The 25,807-nt window shown below is 40.5% G+C and overlaps 1 protein-coding gene across 2 annotated transcripts in view; it reads left to right on the top strand.

The window, feature by feature from the left end:
- Positions 1-19,710, top strand: part of COL5A1 (collagen type V alpha 1 chain) — a 302,291-nt gene extending 282,581 nt beyond the window's left edge. Inside the window, exons 64-66 of one of the 2 annotated variants that reach the window (XM_020981919.2) lie at positions 3,120-3,188; positions 9,483-9,716; positions 16,710-19,710. In XM_020981919.2, coding sequence (XP_020837578.1) covers positions 3,120-3,188; positions 9,483-9,716; positions 16,710-16,856 — 450 coding nt within the window. In that variant the 3' untranslated portion in view covers positions 16,857-19,710. Of the gene's footprint in view, positions 1-2,985; positions 3,055-3,119; positions 3,189-9,482; positions 9,717-16,709 lie in introns of both variants that reach the window. The other variant, XM_020981918.2, reaches the window with a different exon arrangement.
- The last annotated feature ends 6,097 nt before the right edge of the window (positions 19,711-25,807 follow it).

Here is a 25,807-nt window from a genome sequence, read left to right as displayed (position 1 = left end):
CCTTGCCTTTTCAAGCGGGGGAGGCGATGAATTCATATTGACAAAATTTGTAAAGAGTCTTTTAGCCATAAAGGTAAAGCAACTGGTCTCAGTCTATAGATTTGTGAAAACAGTCTTTTAGTGCCCAAAGTCAGCATGACTGTAATGGTCTAAAACTATGGTACAATGGAAAACATACTGGCTTGGATGTCAGAGGCCCTGGCATCACATCTCACCTCCAACCCTTACTATTTGTGTGACCTTGGGCAACTCACTTACCCTCCCCAGGCCTCAGTTTCCTGAGCTGTAAAATGAGAGGTGTTGAATGAGGTATCCTCTGAGGTCTGTTCTAGCTCTAGATTTATGATCCTATGATCCAAGACAGAAGTAGAAGGTGGGATTGGGGGAGGCTAGAGAGAGTATAGGAAATATCCATTTACATCACTAACATAAAATGTAAGGAAAATGATTGAGTAGGAGATTACAGACTTTTCCAGGATAGGAAAGCATTGCCCTAGAAATGTGTTAAAGGCATTCTTCTCTAAAAAAAAGGCAAAAAAATCTTAAAGGCAGATTATCTGAGTTTAATTTTTGATTTTGGATGGTTTTATAAACAGAGATGAGAAAGGTCAGAGACCTTGAGGGAAGCAGAAAAACAGCCCATTTCAGTGGGACCCTCATTCCTCCTCTTAAGGAGCTTTTCCTTTGCTGTTTTCCTGGTTGTCCTGGGATATTTGGATTCAGAGGCCCTGCTAGGTCAGGGGAGAGAGGATTTGAATTATGGACACTTCATGAAGGGCAGGGAGGGCGCTTGTTTCTGAGCGTGGATCCCCTCATGAACCATGACTAGATTCACGTCTGAGGAGAGGATGCCTTTCTCTTCTCTCCCTCCTACTGCTCTTAGCAGACACTAGTGCAGCTGCTTCATTCTGTTAGTATTATGGACTTTCCACCTTCGACTTCAGTACCAATCAATCAACAAGAAGTTATTAAATACCCACTATGTGTCTGCTGCAGTGCTCCACTCACAAAGACAAAGAATGAAATAGACCCCTCAGATCACACTGATGAGCTATGTCCTGCTTCCCAGGAGGGAAAGGATTCCTAAACTTTCTTGATCCAGGGATCCCTTTGGCAGATGACTCTGCTTCCTGTAGCAACAATAAAATTCCCTAATAAATACACAGTTAGAGGATATGAACAGAGAGTTCTCAAAGGAAAATCCAAGTTACAAAGATATGGAAAAAAAAATTAAGTCACTAACAATTATAGAAATGTGAATTAAAGCAGCTCTGAGGTTGCACCTCATACACATCAAATTGACAAAGATGAAAAAATAGAAAATGACAAATGTTGGAGAAGATGTAAGGGGAAAAGGCATGATAATATGACGGAGCTGTGAATTGGTCCATCCATTCTGGAAAGCAATTTGAAATGGTGCCCTAAAAGTTACTAAATTCTGCCTAACTTTTATCTTAGTGATAGCTATAGGCCTATACACCCAACAGGATGAAAGAAAGATAAAATATGACCCATATGTTCAAAATATTTATAGCAATTCTTTTCATAGTAGCAAAGAATTGGAAGCTTATGGTGGTGCCCATAGATTAGGGAATAGCTGAACAAATCAGGCTACATGAATTTAAGGGAATATTATTTCACCATCAGAAATGACGAAAGGTTTTAGATAAACCTTGGAAAGCTTATATGAATCTGATGTAGTGAAGCGAAGAAAACCAGGAGAACAGTAGTAGTGTGACAGGCCATGGAGTACTGTTGAAAAATGTCACATATCCACAAGGTTATTGTATGAGGTATGGAGAAGCATTAGAATGGAAAAGAGCTTACTTGCAAAGCAACCAGGACTTTAATAACCCAAGCAGATAGATGTTTTGGGACATTTGCCAGGCAGAAATGTTGTTAAATACAGGCAATGAAGAGGCTATTACAAAGAGAGCTTGAGAAATGGGCACATTAATACCAGCAGTGAATGCTGATAGGGGAAGCATTAAGACTTTAGTGGATTTTGTCCAAGAACCCCTAAATCAAGAATAGACCCTCCACAAACCCTGGCCAATTTGGTTATTCAGCACCCTACTAGGCTGGGCAGCGTACTCATTTTGTCTTCTCATTGTGCAAGGAACCATTGTAGACCAACCCTTCCTGGTGCTCTGGTTCTCTCTATGTTCTCCCTTGGGAACTTACCTCTTCTAAGTTCTAGTCTTCCCAGCTTGGGACTACTCTGAGTAAGTGGTCATATTGGAATACCTCTAATTAATGCATTAATGATTGGTAATGGGCTAATATATAGCCTTCTCAGTGGTATTTTCATTTATCTTAAGCCAAAAGAATGATTGTCTCATGATAGAACTTCATCTAAGTTCTATTTAGAATTAAGACAAGCCAATTGTGGGATGTGAGGGTGGTGGGTGTCAGAATGCAGGGGCAGAGTCTTTTTGCTATCTCAAAAATAATTCTCGCAGTAAAGGATAATATGTAAGGATGACTCTGTGTGGAATTAGTCAATAAATATTTATTAAGTGTATACTGTGTGCTAGGCACTTTGCTAACTGCTGGGATACAAATAAGAAAAAAAGAAAGAAAGATAGTCCCTGCCCTCAAAGAGCTTACAATCTAATTCAAGAAGACAACACAAAAAAGAAAGCTGAAAAGGTTATGGAGTGTGGTAGAGAAGTGGGTTGTGGTGGAGTACAGTCCAAGGAATGCAGCAGGTGAGAAATGAAGCTCTGACTGGTCTGTGAGCACTCTTTAAATTGAGGCTTTGGGAGGAATTCTTTACTCCACTCTCCAGCACTCCAATCAGAGGGGCAGGGAGTACTGAGGGTACTGAGAGCCAAACCTAATACAATCTTGAAGGATAATATTTGGTGGAAACTTTGAAGATATTGATTTAAAGAAAGTTGGACAATTTTTCATTGAGGCAGGAGAATTAACTGTTGTATTCTCTGTTTCTCTCCCTTTCCATCTCCCCTGCTATGTGTTTAGGCCAGAATTACTTCCTGGCCCAAGGAAAACCCAGGCTCCTGGTTCAGTGAATTCAAGCGTGGTAAACTGGTAAGGAAGCTCCTCACCTCTTTGCAGTTTTGACTTTAAACCCCACCCCGTCTCGTATTTTACAGAGTAAAATGGCCCGTTGGCCCAAAGAACAGCCTTCTACCTGGTATAGTCAGTACAAGCGAGGTTCTATGGTAAGTGGCTAACCTCGGCAGGGCCCTCTTGGCCCATGCCTGCTTTGGACATGGCCAAACTCACGGCACTCTGCATGTTTGGACTAATAACCATGGTGGGCACTTGCCATTACAGGTTTGACAAACTTCACATTTGGTGGAATTCTGAGAAAAGATGCCACTCTCCTCTCTCCCTTTCTCCAGTCCCCCCCACATCCCATCCCCACCCAAGCCACACCAGTCTAAAGTTAATTCTGGACTAGGAGTGGGAGGCAGGTTCTAAATTTAGTTTCATCAGAGCTCAGGGAGTCCAGAGTGGCAGCTGGGAGTGGGCACCGTTCAGGAACGAGACTCAGTGTCTGCCAAAGTACAGGGGCTCTCTAGCAGCCTGCGCATCAAATGCAAACATTTTGGGAGGATTTCATTCTGTTCAATGCCAGCCTATGGACAGAATGAAATTCATTCTAGACCTCTTGCAACGTGGGGACCCTTCCTGACAAAACTCCCCTCTCATCTTCCCAGCCTATTTCTATGCCCAAGTGCCTTTATTGTTCTTCCTTGAATTCTCATTGATACTGAGGCTTTCAACAGTATTGGATAGAACTGGACTCATCTCTCTGTTCTATATAAAGAGATTAAACTATTTGGGGGTACTGACTATGTTATGGCCTTAGGTACAGTTTCATAAATATGGGCTCCAGCAAATGAGGAAAAAAATTAAAAAAACCCTGATTTGGACAAATGTAGACTGTCCTCTGGACAGTGTAGACCTGGTAGAGACTGTCTCTCTCCTTTATACACCTGGGTCCAGGTCGGCCTTTGAGGTTCAGATGGTCACATCCCTTTCATTTGCCTGGCAGAATGCCATGGAATCCTAGCCACTGACACACACAGGTTCTTTCCACCTCCTCAGCTCCCATTGTCAATGAAGAAATAGATAAAGTTTCTAGAATAGAGAAAGGTCAAGAAATGGTGTCTATAGCCTAAACCTTTCTCCTTCTGGTCCCTTCCTCAGACCTTGCCACTCCACCCTTAGAACCACTTTAAGGAGCTGCTTTCTTGCCCAGGAATCCAAGCTATGGAGACCAGCAAATTCCACCCCCAAAAGACACCATAGGTTCCTATGTCCCTGGCATCCATCCCTGTCCTCCTGAGTGTGCACACAGCTGCCCCCATGTCATAGTTCTGCAGAATTCCATGGGAACGGTGGAAGAGAGTATTCCTAAGAGCTTGGCTATGAGCCAGCATTTTAATCTATCAGATCTTGATGGGCTGTCTCTCATTTCTTAACTTCCAAGCACCTCATTGGCTAATTATTAATATCTCATACTCTATTTCTTGCTCCCTCTGCCCAAAACAAAACAAACAAATAAAAACCCAACCATGTCAGCCAGTTGCCCATCACCTTCAGGACTTGTTTTCTCCTTTGCCACAATATAAGAGGCTTTTTGTTATTTTATTTTTGTGCCTTTGCACTGCAGACGTGTCCTGTCTTCATTCTCTTTTGCTTTCTTTCTGATCTTTCTCTCCTTTGCACCTCCTCTGAAAACAGCCACCAAAACACAGAAGGATCTGGAAATGAAATATCACTCAATAAAGAGTAGTAGCTTGAGAGGAGATGACATTTGTCCCAGGTGAGATGGGGATGAGGGGACAGTGAGGTGAATGGATGAGTGAGGGTAGTGCTCTGTGGGATATTCAGTCCCTACAGATCTAGGGATGACATGCTCCCTTTCTGCTATCCTCAAAGGGGGTCATTGCAGCAAGGAGCACTTTACTCCACTTTTGGGGATACTTACAGTCTGCATTACAGCTCTGAGGGGGAGTGAACCAGCAGAACCATATGAAGAAAGTTCCCCCAATATCTAAGTTCCCACAGATCATAGAACAGTCTCTACTGTTCACCAATGTCCTCTCCTTACAGGAGTCCATTAAAGGCGAGGAGGGTAGGCTATTCATTTCCCAATCATTACTCAGAATACCCAAAAAAGCTTTCTTGGACTTTTTGTTTTGGTAGCAGACAGTTGACCAAGCTCACAAGTTTAAAAAAAAATACCTGCTTCTCTTACTGTTGCTTCCAATCAATATTCCTCACCTCCTCCTCAGCATCTGCAGATGCCTGAATGAATAGTCAATGAGGGCCACTCCTTGTGGGATATTATAGTTTATCTCTGCTGTCACAGACATAATAGGTGGAGCTGAAATTGCCTGGGAACTTCTGTTCTCCCACCTGGGGAAAGGACCTCATTTCGGTGAGCTGTAGTGGCCCTCCTACACAGAGATGCAACCTGGAAAGGAAGGTGGTGTCTCTTGAAAAGTTTATCCTGTTGGCAGGCTGTCCCTAAAGGAGCAGCTTCCTGTTTCAGATCCTTCTGTGCCCTAGTGATTTTTCTCTGATCTCTTCCCTCTGGCATGCATTCTTCCTCATAGTCAGTCATATTTCCCTCTCAGAAGGACCACCCAGCCGGATCCTGATCTCTGGTTTGTATACCATTCTTTTACTTATATATTCCTGGAATTTGGTTTGTCTAGACCCTTATGGTACTCTGCCCTGGTCACATCACATCTAGGTCGATATATTCCGATGTGGTAACCACATTTTGAGATAAGCATTAATAATTCAAAGAGCATCTGGAGGAGCACCACCAAGATGGTGAAGGGCCTCAAGGTCTCACCATATGGGGAACAATTGAAGAACAATGATGTTAGCCTGAAGATGAGAAGACTGGGAGGGATATAATTGTCATCAAAGGTCATAATATAGAAGGATTAGATTTAATCTGCTTGGTTGTGGAAGGATAAAATGAGGAGCACTGGATGGAGTTACAAAATACCAAATTTAGAGTTAATATAAGGAATAACTTCTTGACAATTAGAGATCTCCAGTAATACAGTGGAATATCATGGTTTCCCTCTCAGTGGAGGTCTTCAAACAGAATCTGAATGGCCAATTATTAGGTATGTTACAGAGAGAATTCTAGGTCAGGTATGGGTCAGACTACCTGGCCTCTGAGGTCCCTTCCCGCTCTCACATTCTGTGAATCTGCATTGGTTTCAATAGTCTGTTCTGTTCTGTTTTGTTTTGGTTTTTTGGCTAGGCAGTGGGGTTAAGTGACTTGCCCAGGGTCACACAGCTAGTAAGTGTTATGTGTCTGCGGCCAGATTTGAACTCAGGTCCTTCTGAATCCAGGGCTGATGCTCTATCCATTGCACCACCTAGCTGCCCCCTGGTTTCAACAGTCTGACCCTGTATGGCCTAAAATATTTTTTAAAAGAGAATCTTCCAATCAATTGTATATTCCCTTAACTAGATTCTCTGTGAGTCTACCAAGGAATTTAGGGACCTTTTATTAGAGCAAAATCTCACTGATCTTTGTTCTGGAGGAGGTTTCCACTCTGGGACCATGCCTCTATATGTGTTCCTAGCTCATTAGGATTCAAGGGTCTCACCATGGCCTCCACATAGGAATTAAGTAGCTCCTGATTCAACCAACAGAATCACAGCCTAAATTTGACTACCTTTCACTCCATTTTAGAATTTCAACCCAAATAGAAAATAAGTATTACCATGAATTAGATATCCAACTTGACCAGCTCTTAAAAAGAAACACTGACCCCTTGCCAACCCAACTCAGCTTCCATCTCCTCCATGAAAACTTCCCTGACTACTCCAGGCAGAATTAATCTCTCCTTCCTGTGAACATTGTGGTATAGTAGAAAGACCACTGGCTCTGAAGTCAAAGAACACTGACTTCAAATTCTACACCTAACACTTACTATGTATCTGATTTTGGGTAAGTCACTTAACCTTTGTGGGCCTCTGTTTCCTCATCTCTAAAATGAGAGGATTGGACCAGATGGCCTCTGAGTTCCCGTCAAGCTCTACTTCTATGATTCTGTGAACATCTCTGTCTCTCAGACAACTATGACTTACATATAGAATTATATTGACAGGTTGTCAACAGCTGGGTGGAGGGAATTCCTTTACCTATGACATCACAGGTCCTTGACATGCTGACCAAGTGTCATTTGGCATTTATGCACCACCTTATTTCATGATATCTCTTCTCGTATGTTTATGTTTAATACCTATCTAGATTACAAATTCCTTAAGTATTTCATATTTCCTTGTACTCCCTTCTCCTCCAGTATCTAGAATGGTGCCCCAAACATAGGAGATATCAATAAATAGTCTTTGATTGATAAGCTGTTTAAATGACAACTACCTCACATTAGAAAGTTACTTCACCCATCTATTGCTAATGGAGCCAAGAAGGATGGTATCTCCCCTGACCGTTGTTCCATGACTCTTTAGGGAAAGCTTAGAGAGGGTTTTTTATTGTCTCTGCAGGCTCTGGGATTATTTTTTCCTAGGAGATTTAGTAAACCAACCCCTTTTCAATGCTAAGCAACCCCGCTGTAACTGTAGATGGGGAAAATATGCATCCATCTGTGAACAATGGAATGACAGGCCAAAGTCTGCCTACTAGAGGTATTTTTCCTTGATACAGATGGAGTTATAAAGATTGTACAGGAAGACCCATATATATTTAAAAGGATACTGAGATCTCCAGATGTCTGCACTCTTTGACTCCCTTAGCAGTTTCCCCAGAATGCACCAGAGGGGCCAAGGCCCACATGTCACCCTTCAGATGGGGCTCCAACATATTCAATCCAGCTCTGTTGGCATGGACACATTGAGACAGAGCATCTTCTCATGTTTTAAACTGAGTTTTTGTTTCTTCTCTTCATTTTTCAGTGGCACAAATGAAGCAATTCTTGCATTATTAAGTTAAGAGCCATTGATTAGCAATTTTACTTATCAATTTTATGATCTCAAAAGTTGTTTAAAAATATGAAGCCTCAGGCTAACTTCACCCTTCTGGGAACCTTCCCAATCCTGCTGTTAGAGTGGGCTTAAGGAATGCACATTGACTTTGCTGTGATTCTAAGTAAGACTCAATTAGAATAAATCTATCGCCACAACACAGGACAATCCACAGTATGATCCACAGCCTCATAGGCATACCTTTGATATTGACCATTATTCAGGGATATTCTTTCTGTTGTTCCCTTTCCTTTGATGTGAATGTTGGAGACTTGGCAGTATTGAAGGTCCAGTAAACAAAACCCTACGCTACCAGTGTTCCATATCTCTTGCTCTCTCCTGTCTTCCAATATGAAATGCAGCCTTCTGAATGTTAGATGGCATCCTAATGAGGCAGCATGCCCACTTTGGAATATGTCACCAAACCTTTCATTATCTGTTATCCATCCCAGCTAGTGTGAGACAATTTGCTGATACCTTTTTGTGGGATAGGAGACTCTTTCTCCAAAACCTGTCCCTGGAACCAAATATTCCTCACCCCATCCTCAAGGGTGGATGACTCCCTACTGAAGCTGTAAGGCTTGTGTAAATATGACAGATATGTTTTCCAAGGTCCTCATCCTGGTTGCTTTAAGCCAGGTTTTCAGAACTGCCTGCTCTTTGTATGAACTAAAGACAATTAGGCCACCCTCGATTTAAAGAAAAGTGTAAATTATTATTGTTGTTGTTGCTGTTTTGTTATTATTATTATTACATGATTCCTGTGCTAGGGACTATGAAAGGTACAGAAGAAGTATAAGTATGACTCCTAGAAAAGATAAAGGAAATGTAAGACAGTTTGTGTCTTTGAAATCTTACCATCTCATTGAAGAAATGAGAATCATATACATGAAATGATCTAAAACACGGCAAGATAGCCAAATTACAGACAACAAATACTTAGAAATTCATACAGACGAGAGATGATGCGGGATAGTCAAGGAAGGCTTTGTAGCAAAAGTGAGATTTAAGCTGATCCTTGAGCTTTGGATATTCAGAGTTGGCCACTGAGAATTCATTCATTCATTGGACAATGATCAGCAAAATTTATAAAGCCCCTACCCTGCACAAAGCACTGTGTTCAGCACTGAATGGGATACAAAGTGTAGATAAAGAGAGGGTCCTTGCCCTTGGTAGCTAGAAGGAAGTGAATCAAATGTCACTGAGGGGCAAGAATGGAGCATGATGCAGCCCGTGATAAAATGCAATCAGATAGTTCCTTTTGAACCCGTGCCTTCCGAAGGCAACTGGTATTACAGGTATGTTAATGTGGCTCAAAGATGTTCAATTCTGGCTTTACACTGTATTTCAAATGATATAAAAAAATGGAACTGCAATTTCAAAAGCATAAAGCACTATGTAGAAATGCCAGGATTTTATGGGTCATTTGTTATTGTTATATCACTGTCTAGTTTCTCCTGTCCCTCCTTGTCTCCAAAACCCTTTAGCTCTCCTACGTGGACTCAGAGGGGAATCCAGTCGGAGTGGTACAGATGACATTCCTCAGGCTCCTCAGTGCTTCTGCACGTCAGAACATCACTTACAACTGCTACCAGTCAGTCGCCTGGCAAGATGCCACCACGGGCAGCTATGACAAAGCCATTCGCTTCTTGGGCTCCAATGATGAAGAGATGTCCTATGACAACAACCCTTACATCCGAGCTCTCATGGATGGCTGTGCAGTAAGTATCTCACTGGCACCATGGTCAGCACACCATACACCTGGGGCCAAGGTCAAGGATTTGGACAATTTAATGAACATTTAGCTTTATGGGATTAACTATGGACTGGACTGTGATTTCTCTTGGGAACTACTGGGTAAGGAATCTCCCCCTACTAATGCAGGTCAGTATCTTCTCTGCAAATTATAATCTCAACAATTGCCTAGAACTGAGGTGTCAAACACAGACTGAACCAGATGAAAATCGAATTGGCAAATATTTAATAAAATAAATAAAAATACAATAAAACATAGATAATGTCAACATGTGGCTTTCCAAGTCAATATGCAGCCCAAAGGGATCCTTATACATGATTTCATGGCCCTGTTTCTGTTTGAGCCTGACATCACTGGCCTAGGGCACTGAGAGTTCCAGTAACTTGCCCAAATTTGCACAGGGAATGTATGTGTCAGAGGCAGTATGTGTCAGAGGCAGGATGTATTTGGGCCTAGGTCTTCTTGGTTTCAAGGCCAGCTCTCTACCCACTCTATAATACTGTTTCTCATATATACATATGTGCATATATACAATGTACACATATGTGTATATATAGTACATGTATATGTATTTGTATATGTATATATGTGTATATATATATATATATATATATTACATATATATATATGCACATATATACTCATCATACATATATGCATGCTTACCTTTGGTCACTAAAAGGACAGAGTTAGAGGGCTCACTCCAACCCAGCTGCTGGGGAAACATCTCAAAGTCCTACTCACAGTGGTTTGGGGACCATATCTTCATACCTATAGGGTGGCACATGTATTCCCATGAGAGAATAGAGATCAGAGCTGAAATCTAGGTTTATGTACAAAGTTGCAAAGTTTTGCCTGAAGAATAAAAGATGGACCTTTCCTTCATGCGTCTCTGAATCATAATGTACATAACTTCTGTCCCTCTGGGTCCTGCTATAACCCAATAAGTTTCTCTTAGTAGCTAATATGTGGATAGGTGCAAGGATTTGATTCATCATTCTGCAAGGTAATACTTATGTTATGGAGGCATTCTAGAGACTATGTTAGCCAAAAGGAATAACTAAATGTAGATATGTCAGAGTTAGAGAGAGAGAGGTTTGGAGAATATCTACCTATCATAGGATACAAAGGCTACTCCAACTCCTGATAGGAAGTATCCGAAAGCTGTCAGCTCCAGATTGGCCCCTGATAAAACTGTGCCCTTCATTGAGTTTGAGGAGACAGTGAATGCAGTCTGGGCAAAAGGGGAGGATTAAATTGGCATCTGTAATTCTCTTACTGTTGTTATAAAGAGATAAGAGCATTCTTCCCTCTTCCCCAAATTCTCAAAGTTGTATAAGATCATTGATTTTCAAGCTCTCTGAGCCTAGGAAGACTCAATATCTTTTATCTCTGCATTGAAAGCCAGAGGCTCCTGAGTCTAGCCTGGGGTACAGACAAATGGACAGAGCCAGACTGCAAGGAAGGAAAATAATTATACTTAAAAATATGATAAAATAATTGGCTTGAAGGAGATCTACCCTAATATTCAAAACAAGGAATCGAGGAAATAAACAAGGTCACTTTGTCAGAGCAAAGGGCTAGAGCCAAGGCTTGGGGCTCCCAACCTTCCCTAGGAGAGCGAAGGTGAGACTTGGTACTTTTAATAATAATTATTATTATTAAGTAATAACTAATAGTAACTTGTTAATAGTTTAATAACTAGAATTTAGGCAGCTAGGTGGCCCAATGAGTAAGAATGCTGGACTTGGACTCAGGGAGACCCAAGTTCAAATCCTGACTCGCATACTTACTAGCTGTGTGACCCTGGGCAAGTCACTTAACCTATCACTTAAGCCTCAGTTTTCTCATCTGTAAAACTGGAATAATAATAGCACCTACCAGGATTAAATGAGATTGCATGCGTACAACACTTCACAAACCTTAAAGCATTATATAAATGTTAGCTATTATTATTTTTATATAGTGCTCTAAGGTTTGCAAAGCTCTTTACATGTTTTGAATCTCACAATAACTCTATGATATACATGCTGTTGTCATCCCTATTTTACACATAAGTAAACTGAGTTTGAAAGAGATTAAGTGATTTGTCGAGTCACACAACTAAGTAAGTATCTGAGTAGGATTTGAACTCAGGTCTTCCTGACTCCAGGTCTAGTACTTTATCTAATACTCATCTAGCTAACTTTTTTCTCTCTACCAAATACAATGTGATGAAGAAGATAGCCTAGCAGTAAAAACATTGGGTAGTCTTCCAACTCGCTCCACAGACAGTTGGTGAACTTACAACTTTGTACACATTCATCTGCCACCCTAACCAGGTTCATGCCCATGCTAGTCCTGTAACTAGGGATAGGCTGCCTAGAGCTGTATAAGGGCATCATTATAGGGCACTTACAGTACTTGCACTTCTGCAAGGTAGATACAACTGAGCCCAGCAACTAGTTAACAAGACTAGTTTAAAAAGAACAGATAGGTCAGCAAGCATTCATTAAGCACTTGCTATAAGCTTGACAATGTGCTAAATGATGGTAATACAAAAAAAGAAAAGAAAAGGAAAATTAAAAATGGCCCCAGCCCTCAAGGATCTTACAGTTTAGTGGAGGAGATAATATATACATAGGTGTATACGAGATATACATAGAAAGTAGTTTGAAGGCAATCTTCGAGAGGGAGGAAGAAGAAGCTTCTCATCTAGAAATTTACCCCAAATCTGTTTATAATCCCAACCCATCCTTCCTCTCAGGGGAGTAAGTTCCATTTATTTTCTTCCCACTGGATGAAGTAAGGTGGTTTATCATTGGTCCTAAACTCCCCTGTATAAAATTCAATAAGGGCTCCTCTAGTGCTTGGTGTGGAATTTGAAGGATCCTAGGTTCATAGAGTCAGAGCTGGAAGGGAATTCAGAGACTCCATGTATGACATTCTAGGAAACTGAGACCCAAGGGGATTAAATGATTTCAGGTAGCAAGAGACAAGGGTGGGATTTGGGAACAGGAAAGGCCTCCTGAAGAAAGTGATGCTTCAGCTGAATCTTGAAGGAAGCAGAGATTCTATGAGATAAATACAAGGGGGGAGAACATTATGGACATGGGGGTCAGCCACTGCAAACACTCAGAGGTGGGTGGTGAAACATTATTGGTGAGAAACAGTAAGTAAGCCCGTATGGCTGGACCACAGAGTGAGAGAAGCAGAGTAACAAATAAAATGTCTGGAAAGACAAAAAGGGCTTTGTGAAGAGCTTCAAATGCCAAAATGAATTAATATGTGATCTGAGAGGTATTATGGAGCTACTGGAATTTGCAGAGTCGGGAGGGGGATGCGCTTTAAGAAAATTGCACTGGCAGCTGTGCAGAGAATAGAAGCAGACTTGAGGGAGGAAGGCTGGTTAAGAGGCTCTTGCAGTAGTCCAGGCAAGAGGGATTGAAGGGTCAAGCTAAGATGGTAGCTGTGCGAGTGGAGAGAAGGGGAAATAAACTAGAGGTATTATGGAGAGAGAAACATTAAAAGTAAAATCTGACGGTTTATTAGATATATTAGGTGAGTGAAAATGAAGAGCTAAGGAATAATAACAGTAATAGCTCACACTTATATAGAACTTTAATTTTCCAAGCCCTTTATTATTCATTATGTGTTATCTCATTTGATATTCACAACAATAATAGGAGGTAGGTGCTACTATTATGTCCATTTTATAGATTGGGAAACAGAGGCTGCAAAAGGCTAATGACTTGACCAGGATCACACAACTGGTAATTGTCTGAGGCAGGAGAGATAAGAGTTCTGTTCTGGACGTGCTGAATTTGAGATGTCGATGGGGCATCTAATTTGAATGTAGGTCATTGGTGATTTGGGACTGGAACTTAGGAGGGAGACTAGGGCTGGACATATAGATTTGGGAATCATAAGTGGAGAGATGATAATTGAACCTTTAGGGGCTGAAGAGATCACCAAGAAAGACTGTAGAGAGAAAAGAGGAGAGTGAAGAATAGAAACCTTGGGGAATGCCCAGTTAGTGGGAGATCCAGTGAGAGAGACTGTAAAGAAGTGGCCAGATGGAGGGGAGGAGAACCAGGAGAAAATAAACCCCAGAGAGAAAAGAGTGTTTGGGAGAGAAGGTGGTCAGTGGTGTCAGGAAGATCAAGGATGAAGAGTGACAAAAGGTCATTAGATTAGATAAGGGATCACTGACCCCCAAATAAATGCTGCTGCTTTCTCCCCCACCATGGGGACTACTCTGTGGTCCTCCCCACACTTAAGTCTCCTACCATCAATTGAATTGCCTTGGTTTTCAAAATTGCTGGTTATAACTCTTCCATAGGCTCACAAGACCAAGAGGACCCTGTCTCTGGGAAGGGCCTCAAAGGACCCCATTTGGGGAAGGCCATGGCCACCCTTCTTGATGTTTAATTACAGGCTAGAGATGTCCTCCAACACCCTTACTTTGCATAATGACTCACCATGAACTTCTTTTCCAGGAATTTGTCCCAAATCTGTTTATAATCCCTACCCATCCTTCCTTGAAGGGGAATAAGTTCCATTTATTTTCTTCCCACTGGATGATGTAGGGTGGTTTATCACTGGTCCTGTACAAAATTCAATAAGGGCTCTTCCTGTGCTTGGTGTGGAGTTTGAAGGATCCTAGGTTTGTAGAGTCAGAGCTGGAAGGGAATTCAGAACTCCACGTATTACATTTTAGACACTGAGACCCGAGGGGGTTAAATGATATGAGGCAGCAAGAGACAGAGGTGGGATTTGAGTACAGATCCTGACTCCCCCCATTCTGTCTCTGTCATGAGCCCATTCCTTTCCCCTGTTGGCCTCTCTCTTCAGATCCAGTGAGCCTGGGCATCAGTTTACTCTGCTTCATTTGTGAAAAGTCCCAATGTGTAATATTCACTGGTAGCCAGCAGTGACCAGACCTAAGAGAAAGACATTTTTAACTCAGTCCCTACTTGGGTAATATACAATCTAGCTTCCTATCTTCATTAGCTTCATTTTCTGATACTGCCAACCTCTCCCCCCACCATGCCCCTTAACCCATGGCAAATGGCCAAATGATCCCTGACTGACCAACTAGGTATCATGCTAGTGACTTCTGCCTCTCCCTTCTGGCCCCCTCCAGTTCCTTAGACAAAGAGAGTTTCCAAAGAAATGCAGAGGCACATCAGGCCAGAACACCCACTGTGGCCTAAGAGACTTGGACTGATTTGTATTGTAATAGCAAATACCAAAGGAATTGAGGTTCTAATTCCCGGGCCATTATTTGGATGTGTTAACCACTGATCTTATTGCCCTGATGGGCACAGTTGCTGGGATGTTCCCAGTCCTTTGGAGAGAAACAAATCACAGGATGTGATGGGCTGAAAGGCTGTATCGCATAAATTCACTGGTTTGTGCAATTTTGCATGCCCCAGGGGGAGCATTGTTGCTACTATAATAGTTATTTATGTTTCTGAAATAACGGGGTGACCAGCCAGCCCAGTAAAACAGTCAGAGCCCTTGAGGATTCTATCAAACTTTAAATATGTCCTCTCAAAGCACTTTGGTAATCATAGGCACGCAGCCCATGAATTCAGATGAAATTGCAAATATCTGTTTGGCAACTTCTGCCCCTTCCTTAGGGAGGCAAAGGGACTGCACTGGAGTCACTGTGAATTCCTCATGCCCTGTCTTAGGCCCAAAGGGGGGTGGTGGTGGCACGCTTCAGGTCTGTATTTTTACATAGCAAAGCCTATATTAAAACTACAACCTTCAGAATTAGAAGGAACCTTAAGAGGTCATCTAATATAATCTCTACCCAAGACAGACAGCATCCCCTTTGAAATGACTCTCCAGCTATACCTACTAGGTCTACTATACTTTCCCCAAGCTTCCCTGAATTTTCAAGGTTTAGAAAATACTCTGTCTGCCTAAAATTAGGCCAAGTTCATTAGCATTTCTGTTAACTTGAAGAAGCAACACAACATAGCAGATAGTGTGCTACATGTAAAAACAAGAATACCTGGGTCAGATCCCACTTCTGATTCTTACTATATAGTCACAGAGTCACCTCTCAGAGTCTCAGTTTCCTAATCTGTAAAATGGGGGTAATAATAACAATAGTGCTTGCCTCACAGGGTTATTGTGAAGCTTAAATGAGGTTATATTTGTAAAAAACTTCAAAAGCTTCAAAGCAACATATAAATATTAGCTATTATCAAGTAGGTTATATTACCATTAAATGGAAATACTATTAAACTAGAATTCAGAAGACCAGGTCTTGGCCCTACAACTAATTCTGCGTGACCTTGGGACAAGTCACTTTATCTCTCTCTGAATCTTGTTTCACATCTGTACTGTAAGGATGCTGGTCTTATGCTCTCTAAGTTCCCCTCCAGCACCATGGTCCTACATTCTATAGTTCCCACAAGTGAGTGGATTCTAGCCTGCTCGACCACAGGGAAGCCAGGTAGCCACATTTGATTCTATCCAGTTGCTGTCACAACTGGACAGTGACATGGATCCCTAATAGGATTTGTCTTCTGGGGCCCTAGCAAACCATTTAGGTCATCTAGGTGGTGTAGTGGATAGAGTGCTGGGCCTGGAGTCAGGAAGACTCATCTTCGTGAATTCACATCCAGACACTTACTAGTTGTGTGACCCTGGGCAAGTCATTTAATCCTGTTTGCCTCAGTTCTTCATCTATAAAATGAGCTGAGGAAGGAAGTGGTAAACCACTCCAATATCTTTGCCAAAAAGACACCAAATGGGGTCACAAAGAGTCAGACATGACTGAACAACAGCAGACCATTTGTATTAGACTACTACATTAAGGTGATCTAGTTAGCATGTTACCCCACATATATTTCACTGGGAGCGGCTATATTTGATGATTGCACTAACCTCCCAGGGATTGATTTTCTTTTTAATCAGTCTTTCTGTCTCTCTCCCCATTTCCTCTATCCATTAATTTTAGACAAAGAAAGGCTACCAGAAGACGGTTCTCGAAGTCAACTCCCCCAAAGTGGAACAAGTACCTATTGTGGACATTATGTTTAATGACTTCGGTGAAGCCTCACAGAAATTTGGATTCGAAGTGGGACCAGCTTGCTTCATGGGTTAAGAGCCACCCAAAACTAGTCTCCAAATGAGCAACCTCGTAACCTCATTTCACCGTTTTTTTTGGGTTTTTTTTTTTTGCGTGTTACACGCACGTTCTGATACTGGACAGCAAATGGTCTCTTTTTTAAGTCGACCCTACCCCTCCCAATCCACCTGAATTCAACTGTGCTGTTGCACTCACTGTGTTGAATCTAAAACCAAGAGAGAAAATGAAGAAAGAACCTCTCCCCCTAACAGGAACAGAATCACATGATCTAGATGAACCATCCATGGCAGGCAGCCAATCAAAAGCCAAGTACTGTACATCCCACCAAATGCTTGTTTCTCTAGTTTCTCTGTGGATTTCACAATTCATCCACTCCAACATATCATGGCAAAAAAAAAATGGGGCAAAGACTTTTCTTATCACAGCTTGCGACCGATCAGTATTTATGGACTACATTTTGTTTTTAGAAATAACAAAAGAAACTTGAAAAATGTGTGATTCATTCGACCTTCAAAAATGTTCTCAAGCAAATTTTATGAAGGTCATTTCCACAATTGTTATTGCCTCCATTTATTAAAAAAAAAATCCCCCAAAGATAATTGCTAAATGTCTTTTTGTGCATACCTTTCCCATGTACTAAAGGTGCTTATATTTTTGTAAGTTTGTAAGTAAATATTTGTATTGTAGATTATTATAAATGTTAAGTATTCCTGGCTTCTCAATATTCATGCAGATGAAATCACAATTCCAGTGGGAAACTCTAGAAACAGGGACAACTCGTCTGAATGCCATTCTTGCTGTCCATTACTAATTAGCAACGGGAGCCCTCAGCTGAGAAATTGCCACAGAAGGAAAAAGTATACAAGTAAGCAAGAATTCATGCCGGAGAGGGCTGCCTGTGAAAAAACAAAACAAACAAAACAAATTCATGTTGGTGCCACTGTTCCCTGAGACATGTTCATCAACTCTGCTTTTTAAATGAAAAAAAAAAAGCAATAGAAGAGGAACCCAGTTTCCAATTCTGCCTCTTCTATGCATGTTTCCCTTTATAGGCAAGTTTAAATTAATTTGCAATTATTTCCGGGAAAAAAAATACATTTTCTTTCTCTTCCTGCAGATCCTGATGGGAGAATGTATATGGCAGGGAAATCTTGTTTTCTATAAATAATAAGTGAAAATTGGTGCTTTTTTTTAAACATTTCTTTTGTGGTGCTATCTTAAGAACTCCTTAATACAACACTGGGGGTGCCCAGTCATGATGCATTCTCCCTACTTTCTGTGCATTGGCAGTTGCCTATATAGCCTGTGCCTCATGCCCTGGACCTTAATATAAATTCAATTCACCTTCACACCCATTCAGTATATGGAAAGCACTGTCCCCATGCCCACTCCCTCTCTGCCTGTCTCTTATTGTCTTATTGGTAGCTTATCATGCCCATATAGAAAGTATTATGTGTACTTACTTGGTTTGGGGAAAAAAAAAAGACTATTCATACATGTTCTCTGGTTGTAATTATCCCAGATTGTACTCAGTTCCTGAATGTTTGTGGTGCTAATTTATGTTTGTTCATTGTACTGAAATGAAGATGGAACTGTCCAGTTATCATGTGAGCTGTCTCAGCTGGGCTGCCTTAAAAACAGCTTAGACAGAGAAATGTGCAATTAGCTTCATAATTCCTAGCGTGGCTGCCAGAAGCCCTGCTTTCACACAGCCTTCTTTCCACATAAGCAATTTGAACTTCCATCTGCAAAAGCCACGGATGCATTCTTCTGCAGATTCCTCCCCTCGGATCTCTGCCGTGGAAACCCTCCCTTCATGTACGCATGGCTGTGGCTTGTCTCTCCTTGTGGGACAGGGGCCTGAGTTTGAGTTGGGAAGAGCAGGTGAAGGTGGGCTCCAGGAGTCAGGAAGGAAAGGGGATCATTTACTGTGAAAAGTTATCTGCACATGATGCCCTTTCCATCTGTGAAAAGGGAATTTTGAGTTGGTTTTAGGGGAGAGAGTCCAAGGGTCCCCAAGGTGTTCCGCAGGGGCTGGAGCAGAGTTTGCCACAGAAGGCTAGGATACTGACTGCTATGGTGCTTTGCCTTGGTGCCTCCCGTTGTACCTATTCATACCAACTTGGGAAATGGTACTAGCTTAGGAAATTACAGCAGATTCTTTGAGGGGGGACACATGAATCCTCTCCAATAATGCAAAAATGGATGTCGTTCATGCCAAAGAAAAGTCTAGCTCCTGCATTGGTCAGCAGTCATATTCCAAGAGGTAGTGGACAATCATAAGCTCACAAATTCATCTCCTCAAGAGAGAAAAGCCATAGAGAATGGTTGCATTCACACCATGTGATTTTCATCTAGGTCATGTGATTCTGTGATGATGATTTTTCATCAAAGGAGTTTTGTCCTTTTAATTTCTTTGTAATTTAAAAAAAAATTCTCCCCCTGTTGATGCCTTCAAACTATTGTAATTTGTAATGAAGTCCAAACTTGTCCCATGTCCCCTATTCCCCTCTCCCAAGACCACTTTAGCTATGATATATGGCAATAAAATTACTTCTTATATTTGCAGAAATTCTTTTTGTGTAATTTTATTTTTTGCCCTAATATATATGACTTGAATAGATGTTGATTAAAAGGAAGAAAAGAAAAAAAACTATGGAAGAGATTCTAATACATAAAGCCCTTTGAAATATACTATCAGATGACGTATTGTGCATTTCCTCAGAGCCCAGTAAACATGTCATAAAATTTAACTGTAATGCCCAGGGAAGGGGTATTTTTAAATATTTTAAACCTGTGTAACAAAGGAATAAAATGTAATAGTTTTTTTTTTCAATAAATCAAGTTTCCTGTTTCCACCTTAACCAAAGTGATGTGGATGTCTTCTTAAGTATGTTGGAGCCTGATTACACCCTCTTCCCCTGCTTTCATTGATGTGCCAACAGACTCTGAGAAGGTCTAGAGTTCCCCAAAATAGTGAACTTTATTAAAAGAGAAAAGAGTAAGATAAACTCTATAGAGAAACCACTTTTTTTTTTTAATTTCAGAAATGATGCCTCCTTTTAAAGGAAGTAGATATTGACTTAGCTACATATGATGAATTTATTTCTTTTAAGTAATAAACCATTAAAAAGCATTTATTAAGCACTTACTATGTGTCAGGCACTGTACTCCATAGGGAGGTGTTGGAATGGGACAAATGACCAGCTTACTCAGCATCTAGTTCAAGTTAAAAGCTTGCCTCCCTCAAATACTGAAACATGTCATGGAACTCTTCACTGCAATGTAGTTGGCACAGCTGAAAAGATCCTAGACCATATTGCTATTAGGAAGCTTCACTGATGTAGTCATGTGAGAAATTTTGAAAATTAAAAAAGTTTGTCAAGTCATAGGATTATAGTGGGAAAGACTCAGAATGGAAGCCAAGAGAACTGGATTCTAGTCCTGACTGAGTCACTGATTTGCTGTGTGAGCTTGGTAAATCATTTCATCACTGTAAGCCTGTTTCTGCATCTGTAAAAGAAGGAGAGTGTAGCCAGGTGATTTTTAAGGTTCCCTTCCAGCTCTAACATTGTAAGTGATGTTAAGTCAAATGATCTCTTAACTTACTCTTTTTGAGTTTGGAAGAATCTAGGCCAGGAGCAGAGTATCTGGTGAGTATGGACTTTGCTTCTGTCAATTAAGCAAGTGTTTCTTGAATGTCTACTACGTACCCAATTCTGTGTTCAGTGCTGGATGTGGAAAGATTGGGGGTGTTGAAGGAACACATGGTCTCTGCTCTCCAGGAAATTAGAGTCTAGTTGCAAATAGGCAAAACAATTAGAGAATCAGATGGGATAGGCTATAATTGAGCCAACTTTTTTTTTTTTAGTGCAGACTATGTGCAATGGAAGGTCAGGAGAAGGAGAGACCAGCATGAGTCATGGTACAAAAAAAAGTCCTGAAAAAATGGCTAGAATGTGTTTAGAGAGAAAGGATAAAAGAAGACATTTGAGGCAAGAAGTAAAGCAATAGAAAAATCACCGTATGTAGGTTATCATAGGACCATTGAACTGAAAGGGACCTCAGTGGCGGTCTAGTCCACTTTCCTTATTTTAAAGATGAGGAAATTGAAGCATTGAATGTTAAGTGACATGCCTGAGGTCATGCAGAGAGCACTAAGGAAGTGGCAAGTAAGTATTTTGGCTGCATTTTAAAATTTTTATTATTTATTTTTGACATTCTTTTCTTCTTAAATTTTGAATTCCAAATTCTCTACCTCCCTGCCACCCCCTACGCACTGAAAAGGCAAACAATATATCAGTTATACATGTGGAATCACGCAAAATAAATTTGCATATTAACCATATTTAAACAAAAAAACAAGAAAAATAAAATGAGAAGATTGTACTTCAACTTGCACTCAGCATTCATCAGTTCTCTCTCTGGAGGTGGATAACATTTTTTCACCATGAGTCTTTTGGAATTTTCTTGAATCATTGTATTGATCAGAGTAGTTGTCTTTCACAGTTAATCATCATTACAACATTGCTGTTACGATACATAATGATCTGGTTCTGCTCACTTCACTTTGCATCAGTTCACATAAGTCTCACCATGTTTTTCTGAAACACACCCCTCATCATTTTTTTATTCTATTTTTCCCTATTACATGTAAAAACAATTTTAACATTCTTTTATCAAATTTTAAATTCCAAATTCTTACCCTCCTCTCCCCCTCTCATTGAAAAGGCAAGCAATTTGACATAGGTTATACATGTGTTGTCATGCAAAACACATTTCCATGTAAGTCATATTATGAAGGAAAATACAAACAAACAAAACCCAAGAAAAACAAAGAAAAAGGTATCTTTGATCAACTCCACCAGTTCTTTCCTGTAGATGGCAGCACCTTTCATCATAAGTCCTTTAGAATTATCTTGGATCATTGTATTGCTGAGAATAGTTAAGTTATTCACAGTAAATCATTATACAATATCACTGTTACCATGTACAATGTTCTCCTGGTTCTGCTCATTTCACTTTGTATCAGTTCATTTAAATTATTCTAGGTTTTTCTGAAAGCATCCCACTTGTCATTTCTTACAGTACAAAAATGTTTCATCACAATCATATACAACTTGTTCAGCCATTCGCCAATGATGGACATCCCCTGAATTTCCAATTCTTTGCCACCACTAAAAGAACTGCTATAAATATTTTTGTGCATATAGGTCATTTTCCTTTTTTTAATCTCTTTGGGATACAGATCTAGTAGTGGTATTACTTGGTCAAAGGGTATGCATGGTTTTATAGCCCTTTGAGCATAGTTCCAAATTATTCTCCGCAATGGTTGAATCAGTATTCAACTTCACCAGCAGTGCATTAGTGTCTCAGTTCTCCCACACCCCCTCCAACATTAGTCATTTTCTTTTTCTATCATGTTAGCCAATCTGTTAGGTATGTGGTGGTGGCTCAGAGTTATTTTAATTTGCATTTTTCTTATCAATAATGATTTAGAGCATTTTTCCCATATGGCTATAGATAGCTTTGATTACTTTGTCTGAAAACTGCCTGTTCATATCCTTTGACCAATTATCAATAGAGGAATGGTTCTTACTTCTATAAATTTGACTCAGTTTTCTATATATTTGAGAAAAATTTGCTGTAAATTTTTTTTTCATAGTAATGATTATCAACTGTGTATTTTCCTCCATCCTATTTCTCCCCTGTTTATCCTACTCTCTGCGTCCTTTCACCTGTCCATTCTCAAAAGTGTTTTGCTTATGGCTTTTACCTCCTGTAGTCTGACCTCCCTTCTATCAGCCCCACCCTTCTCTTATGCTCTTCCTATACTACTTGCCTGTATGGATTTCTACATCACCGCCTCTGCCCCGAATGTGTATGTTATTCCCTCTTTGAGCCAATTCCAATGAGGGTAAGGTTCACGTGCTCCCTTCCACCCTTCCCCCCATTTCCCCCTCTACTATAAAATCTCTTTTAGGCCTCTTTTATGTCAGATATTTTGCCCCATTATACCTCTCCCTTTCACCTTCTCCCAGTGCCTTCTTCTTTCTAACCCCTTAACTTTATATTTTAGATAACCATCCCATTATATTAACCTGTGCTTTCTATCTAGCTGCCCTAATAATGAGAAGGTTTTTAGGAGTTACAAATATCATTTTGCCATGTAGGAATGCAAACAGACTAACCTTATTGAATATCTTATGATTTCTCTTTCCTGTTTCCTTCTTTATGCTTCCTTTGAGTCTTGTATTTGAAAGTCAAATTTTCTATTCAGCTCTGGTCTTTTCACCAGGAATGTCTGAAAGTCCTCAATTTGTTAAATATTTATTTTTTTACCTGAAGGATTATATTCAGTTCTGCTGAGTAGGTGATTCTTGGTTTTAATTCTAGCTCTTTTGCCCTCTGGAATATCATATTCCAACCCCTCCACTCCTTTAGTGTAGAAGCTGTTAAATCTTGTGATATCCTAGCTGTGGCTCAATGATATTTGAATTGTTTCTTTCTGGCTGCTTGAAATATTTTCTCTTTGACCTAAGGAGCTCTGGAATTTGACTATAAATTTCTGGGAGTTTTCATTTGGGGATATCGTTCAGAAAGTGATGGGTGGATTCTTTCAATTTCCATTTTACCCTCTGGATTTAAGATGTCAGGGCAGTTTTCCTTATGATTTCTTGAAATGTGATGTCTAGGCTCTTTCTTTGATCGTGGCTTTCAGGTAGTCCAAAAATACTTAAATTATTTCTCCTCAATCTATTTCTAGGTCAGCTGTTTTTCCAATTAGATATTTCATACTTTTTTCTTTTTTTCCATTCTTTTGATTTTATCTTATTGTTTCTTAAAGTCTCTTGGAGTCATTAGCTTCTACTTGTTGAATTCTAATTTTCAAGGAATTATTTTCTTCAGTGAGCTTTTATATCTCTTTTTCCATTTGGCCCATTCTGCTTTTTAAGGAATTCTCTTCAGTGATTTTGTGTGTGTGTGTGTGTGTGTGTGTGTGTGTGTGTGTGTGTGTGTGTGCTCTGTTGACTACCAATTCTGTTTTTAGGGTGTTATTGTCTTCAATATTTTTTGCGCCTCTTTTACCAAACAGTTAATTTTCTTTTCATAATTGTCTTGCATCACTCTCATTTCTTTTCCCAATTTTTCCTTTGCTACTCTTATCTCTTTAACTCTTCTAGGAATTCTTATTGGATTTGGATGCAATTAGCATTTTTTTCTATGAGGGTTTTTTTGGGGAGTAGCTGTTTTCCCATTGTTATCTTCTGAGTTTATGTCTTGGTCTTCCCTGCCACCATAGTAGCTTTTTGTGGTCAAATTCTTTTTTGTTGTTTGCTCATTTTTCCAACCAATTTCTTGATTTTGAACTTTATGTTAAAGTTGGACTCTGCTTACCTGGCCATGGGGAGGCCCCAACCCAAGCTGCAGGTTTTATCATGCTACGATTTTCAGAATTGGTTCTGGAGGTCTTCAAGTTCTGGGTGCTTCTAAGGTGGTGTGATCCTGGGGGAGGTATGGTCATAGCTCTCTCTCTCTCTCTGCATTCTGGTCTTTACCCAGGTAGGCCCCCTAGTACCCTGCAACCATGAGTGTTAGGGCTCCTCTTTGTTTTGGAACTGTGCCTAAGGCCCCTGTTTCCTTGTGACTGACTATCAGTGCTGCTCTCCACCGTGCAACTGTGACCCAGAACGGTGATAGAGTTGCCAATCAATGCCAGTGGTACCCAGTGCCAGCAAAGTGGCCTTTTGTAATCTCCGACCAGTTGTCTGACCCCCTTTCCATCTCTGGGCTGAGATCTCCTGAACTGCTGCTGCTACAGAAGCCAGTGTTGCTGCCACAGCCAGTGTAAGCTCCAGACAGGCCTCCACCCCAGTGATACAGACTTCTCCTGCCATCCTCTTAAGTTTTATTGGGCTAGAAAAATATCTCACCCTGACCTTCTGTTGGTTCTGCTGCTTCAAAATTTCATTTGAGGTATTATTTTAAATTTGTTTGGAGGTGAAGATCGGGAGGGTTCAGCTAGGTGGCTGCCCCAATCCACCATCTTGGCTCCTTGACTGCATTTCTATAAAGGCTTATTTATGCAGCCATTTACACAGGCCTTGAGGTGAGTGGAAAATTTGGCCTTAGGAGCCTTATGGCTGGTGTGATTATATGCAATGTTATGTCTAGTGAAAGACTTGGCATTATGATACCACATAGATACCATAACATAAAGACACACACAACACATCTAGCCAGATAAAAACAAGGTGAAGGAGAATCAGAAAGAATTCTAGAGAACATCTAATCCAAACTCGTTCCGTGTCTGTATTTGATAGATGAGGAAGATGGGTCAGAGAGAGGAAGTAGTCTTTCCAAGGTCATACAAGCGGTAGATGGTAGAGGCATAGTTTGTACCCAGGTTGTCTGACTCCAGATCCTAATTTTGGGGAAACTAGTGAATTCTGGCCCCTATTATATTGGGTTCTGTTTATTATTGAAGGGAGTGTTGGGAGGGATTAAAGGCAGAAGAAAGGTTCATTACTAAAAAAACCAAAAAAAACCCACAATGCCTTGCATCGCCTACACAGTAACTGAAGCGACAAAAAGAGCACCAGGGTGATTTGCTACTGTGTCACTGAGATTCAATGATATTTTATTAAACAAGGGGAAATCCAGGATTTCAGTTGAGGTAAAAGCTGGAGGGATTTTTAACCCCACTGAATGACCAATGTTAGCTACAACTATTATTTATTTCTTGAATGTTTGGAAATGAGAAGTAATCTTAGAGATCACTAAATCCAGTAATTCTGAAAAAAAGAGGGGCTGGAGCCAGAGACTGAGATGAGGAAGAAAAAAAAAACCTGCCTCTCCCTTATAACAGGAACTTGTTCTATTATACCATGTAAGCTCTTTGAGGGCAAGCATGGTTTCATCTTTTATATTTGTAACCTCAGTGTCTTGCCTAGAGCCTGGCATGT

This window comes from Phascolarctos cinereus, unplaced genomic scaffold (genome assembly GCF_003287225.1).
Source record: "Phascolarctos cinereus isolate Bilbo 61053 unplaced genomic scaffold, phaCin_HiC Scaffold_2;HRSCAF=192, whole genome shotgun sequence".
NCBI lineage: Eukaryota > Metazoa > Chordata > Mammalia > Diprotodontia > Phascolarctidae > Phascolarctos > Phascolarctos cinereus.
The sequence above is the reverse complement of the archived record's forward strand: the minus strand, read 5'-3'. Positions and strand labels throughout refer to the sequence as shown.